The sequence below is a fragment of the Penaeus japonicus genome, unplaced genomic scaffold (genome assembly GCF_977035675.1).
Source record: "Penaeus japonicus unplaced genomic scaffold, GWHDUDI00000001_assembly GWHDUDI00000036, whole genome shotgun sequence".
NCBI lineage: Eukaryota > Metazoa > Arthropoda > Malacostraca > Decapoda > Penaeidae > Penaeus > Penaeus japonicus.
Window position 1 is genome coordinate 1,995,186 of NW_028234438.1, and position 5,000 is coordinate 2,000,185.

Consider the following 5,000-nt stretch of genomic DNA (forward strand, 5'->3'; position numbering starts at 1 on the left):
CTGTAAAGATTGCACATACTCTCTTTTCCACCTGTTCCAAAACTCATTGGCAAGATACTGAACTCTTCGCCACCTTTTTCTTGAATACTGATCATCGGACTGAAACGCACCTGGCGGTGGCAGCACGACCTTGGTTTTCATGGTTAACAAGTGATTTGGTGTTAATGGTTCTAATGACTGAGGAGAACTGATATTGTCTACTGTTAGAGGTCGACCATTAACGATGGTCTCTGCTTCGACCATAAGGGTCCTGAGTGATTCATCATCTAATTGCTTACTGTGGTGGTGTAGCATTGCTGTCAATATGTTCCTCACCGTACGTATCTGTCTTTCCCACACCCCACCCATATGACTTGCATGTGGGATGTTCATCTCAAATGTTATCAAATCACAGTTTTCTTTGAGGAGCTCCCTTGTTAGCTTCTTCTGGTCCATTTCTTGCAGGCATTCTTGAAGTTCATTTTTGGCTCCAACAAAGTTCGTACCCTGGTCTGATCTAAGCTGACGAACTGGGCCGCGTCTTCCAATGAAGCGTCGATATGCATTCAGAAATGAATCTGTTTCCAGTGTATTAGCTGTTTCTATATGAATTGCCCTTGAGACCATACAAGTGAATAGAACACCATATCTTTTAACTTCTTTGCGCCCTTCCTTGACAAAGAATGGTCCAAAGTAATCTACTGCACTATATGTGAAAGGAGGGGTAGGTTCAAGCCTGTCCGGTGGCAAGTCAGACATTTTCTGCTCTTGAAATGTACCTCTTAATCTCTTGCATGTGACACATCTGAAAATATGTCTTGCTACTATTGTGGAACCTCCTATAATCCAATAACCTGATGCTCTTAACTCATTCAAGGTTATACCTCTACCTTGATGATGAACTTTCTGATGGAAATGACATACTATCATTTCAGTTATGTGTGATACCTTCGGTAATATAGCTGGATGTTTGCTATTCATGGTGAAGTTTGCATGCCTCATTCTTCCACCTATCCTTAAGATACCATCTTTATCTAAGAAAGGATCTAAGTGATAAAGCCTGTTTCCCTTCTTCAATGGTTTTGCCTTGGTTGTTTCTTCTTCACTAGTCAGATACTTCAACTCTTGTTTCTCTTCTTCGAAGGCTTCGTGTTGAATCTGTCTTAAAATTTCCTTTTCTGCTTCCTCCAGTTCTGTAACACTGGGTGGAACATATTTAGATTCCTTTGTTTCTTTTGAATCTTCAGTTGTTCCTTTGACAAGTTTCTTGAATTTGTGTTGAAGGCGTAAGCATAAAGCAATTGCCTTCTTTGCTCTATGCCAGTCCGAAAAATATTCCAATCTTGGAAGAATTACATTGCTTTCTTTAGTTTGAGTCTTATGTGAAGAAACATTCTTGACCTCTGGGTCATTTTCTTTTAAAATTATCTTCTCAGATGATAAATCAGCTCTAAAGGTAGGCTCCCAGAGGAAGTCTGGTCCATTCCACCATGAAGAATGGTTAATCAGATCTTTAACACAGAGACCACGTGAAGCAGCATCAGCAGGGTTTTGCACTGAATTTATATACTTCCATTCCTCTGGAGAAGTGCGATCTCTGATGTGTTGTACTCTGTTGGCCACAAACACATGAAATCTTCTAGCATCATTCATAATATAACCAAGTACGACTTTGCTATCGGTCCAGAAGAATTCCTTTATTACCGCATAATCCAACTCCTTTCTCAATATAGAACTGACTCTAACGGCTACAACTGCTGCAGTAAGTTCTAGCCTAGGAATAGTAATAGGTTTCAAAGGGGTCACTCTGGATTTAGACATCACAAGTGCACAATGAACCTGTCCTTGTTCATTCAGTTGTCTTAAATATGAACACTGACCATAACCATCTTGGCTTGCATCAGAAAAATGGTGAAGTTCAACTGATTTCACCTTCCCAAACTTATCAGGTTTATAGCATCTAGGGATCTTTAATTCCTTTAGTTGAATCAGATCATCTCTCCATCTTCTCCATTGCTGTTTTAAGTTGTCTGATATGTCATCATCCCAATCTACTCCATCTTGACACAGGGTTTGGAGTATCCTTTTCCCGATTAATATGAAGGGAGAAACCATGCCCATAGGGTCAAATATAGAACTTACAGTAGATAAAATACCTCTTCTTGTTATTGGTTTATCACTGAGGTTAATTCTGAACTGAAATGCATCTGCTTCTATGCACCACTCTACACCTAATGTTCTTTCAATTGGCATGGCTTCATTAGTTAAATCTAGGTTTTTTAAGCTGCTGGCTCTTTCATTTGAATTTGTTGTTTCTAGGACCTCTTTGTGGTTTGACAAGAACTTATGTAACTTAAAACCACCCCTTTGGCACAGGGCCTTGCTATCATTGATCAGAGATATAGCTTCAGCAACTGTTGGCAAGGATGTTAATCCATCATCTACATAGAATTCATTTTTCACAAATGTTGCAGCTTTCGATCCTTTTGGTCCTTTATAATCATCAGCTGTAGCCTTTAAGGCAAAATTAGCTACACTTGGAGATGATGTAGCTCCAAATAAATGAACTGTCATTCTATATTCCATTAAATTTGAATCCATATCTCCATTATTCCACCATAGAAAGCGTAGTAAATTTCTGTGGTTAGGCCTTACCTTTACTTGATGGAACATAGCTTCTATATCACATACGACTGCAACATATTCTTTTCTAAATCTACAAAGAACACCAATCAAATTATTTGTCAAGTCTGGACCTTGAAGTAAATTCCTGTTAAGTGATTCATTCTTATAGGTGGCACTGCAGTCGAAGACCACTCTAATCTTACCAGGTTTCTTTGGATGATATACTCCATGATGTGGAATATACCACACTTGACCATCATTCAAAGGTAGATCTTGATTAGGTACTTCTTCTGCATACCCTTTATTTATAAGTTCATTCATGAACTCAATATAGTCCTGGTGATAATTCTTATTACCTTGTAACTTTCCTCTCAAGCTCATCAACCTTGATATTGCTAACTCTTTACTGTTTGGAAGTTTGACCTCATCATCTTTAAGTGGGAGGGGCAATTCATAATGTCCATCCTCTTGTTGGTGAATTCCTTCTTTCATTTTTCTCAAGAAAATTCTGTCTTGATACGAGTAAGGAATATCTCCAACTTCCCTTTCATTAAAGTCAAGCTCAAAGAATTTGCCAAGTTGTGAAGGGTTAATTATTTCCTTCACTTTAGTTTGTGAGGAGAGAAAGCCACATTTCCTTTCACCATTAATTATAACCTTGTGGACCATTAATTTACTAGCTAAGACTTGATGTGAGACAGCTTCTTGACACTTCTCAATGACTCTACCTATGATACTCCAGCCTAACAATGTTTTTCTGGCATAGGGTTCATCATCCTTTCCAAGGATCAATTCCCTTGGTTTAATAGCACGCATACAAGTCAAGCCAATCAAGAGTCCTATTTCGATGTTACTATCATATGCCATCAATTTGGGTGCTATTCTTTGTAGATGAGGCCATTCTTCTACACTTTCTGGCCTTGATATTTGATCCCTTTTAGCTGGAATATCTCTTCGTGAATATGTTGCTGGAAGTGACACGTCTGTACATTCATTTATGCCACGCACCACAAGTCCCTTATTTTTTGTACTTTCAACTGTTTCTTCTCCTAATACTGTTGCTAATTTTAGGTGGACTTTGTGACCCTTAGTTCCTAATTTATTCAAAATGGATTCTTTTATAAAACAGGCATCTGATTGTTCATCTAATAATGCATAAACTAAGATTCTGTTACAAACATTACTTTCATGATGTAACCACACTGGCACTATCATTGTATTTGTCATACACTCTGTGTGCTTTATCTTTACCTTATTAGAGACTATATCATTTTTGGGCTCTTCACTAACCTTATCTGAGGTGATGTTGTCCTCAGCCTTTGAACTTTTGTACAAAGTTACAGTTTTCTCAGCTTCTTTTTCTTTGATCCTTTTAAGTAAAGCTTCTCTTTCCTTGATCTTTTCAAGTATAGCCTCATGAAGAGAAGTTGGATGACATCTTTTACACACTGCACACATCTTTCTTTTTCTACAATTTTTAATGATATGGCCAAACTTTAAACAACCTCTACAAATAAATGACCTTTGGACATATTCCATTTTTTCTTTATTACTGAGTTCACCAAACTCTTTACACGAATCTAGATCATGTTCTCCATTACAGTAGTGACAATGGAATTTCCTTCTTACATTTAGTCCTTTGTCATCTCTTTTCAACTCTGATTCCTTAACCCCAGTTGAGTTGGCCACTAACCTCTTTGTTCCAACTCTACTAGTTTGCGATCTAACTTCCTTGTTACTCTTTAAGTCACCTACATCATACCTTTGATTTATTGACATCACTGCACAATAAGAGGAAATTGGATGGCAAGCTTTCTTTGCCTCTACTTCTATAAATTCACAAAAAACATTAAATGTCGGATAACCTGAACCATTTACAGACCATCTATAGACTATTGAGTTCCACCTTTCTATTAGAGATGGAGTTAACTTTTGTAGCATCTTGTTGTTTTCTTGAGGGTCATCCAAGATATTAAGAAAATCAGATGCTTTCATTACCATTAAACAGTTCTTCAAGAAATCTGAAAATTTCTGTAGTGCGTGACCATCATTTCTCAAAATCTTTGGCCACTCACTCAGTTTTTTCCTAAAGGCATTTGCTACAATGAATTTATTACCATACCTATCTTCTAATATGCCTTTAGCTTCACGAAAAGCTTCTTCATTGTGAATTCTTAGAAGTCCTCTTATTGCTTCTTTAGCTGCCCCACTAGTATATTTACCAAGATAAAAAAGTTTCTCAGCTGGCTTTGTTACACGTGATTCTATAAATATCTCAAAATTTTGAAGCCAGGTTGGAAACTCCAATAAATCACCACTGAAAACTTCTGGCTCTGGCCGTGGCAATTCATTTTTGTTTTTTGAGGACAAGATATCAACCACTTCCCTCAATACAT

At 37.5% G+C, this 5,000-nt stretch overlaps 1 protein-coding gene across 1 annotated transcript in view; it reads right to left on the reverse strand.

The window, feature by feature from the left end:
• The window catches only part of LOC147467366 (uncharacterized), a 7,134-nt gene that overhangs the window by 879 nt on the left and 1,255 nt on the right, over positions 1–5,000 (reverse strand). The window contains exon 1 of the mRNA XM_086531932.1: positions 1–5,000. This exon is cut by the window's left edge and continues 879 nt beyond it; it is cut by the window's right edge and continues 1,255 nt beyond it. Coding sequence (XP_086388058.1) covers positions 1–5,000 — 5,000 coding nt within the window.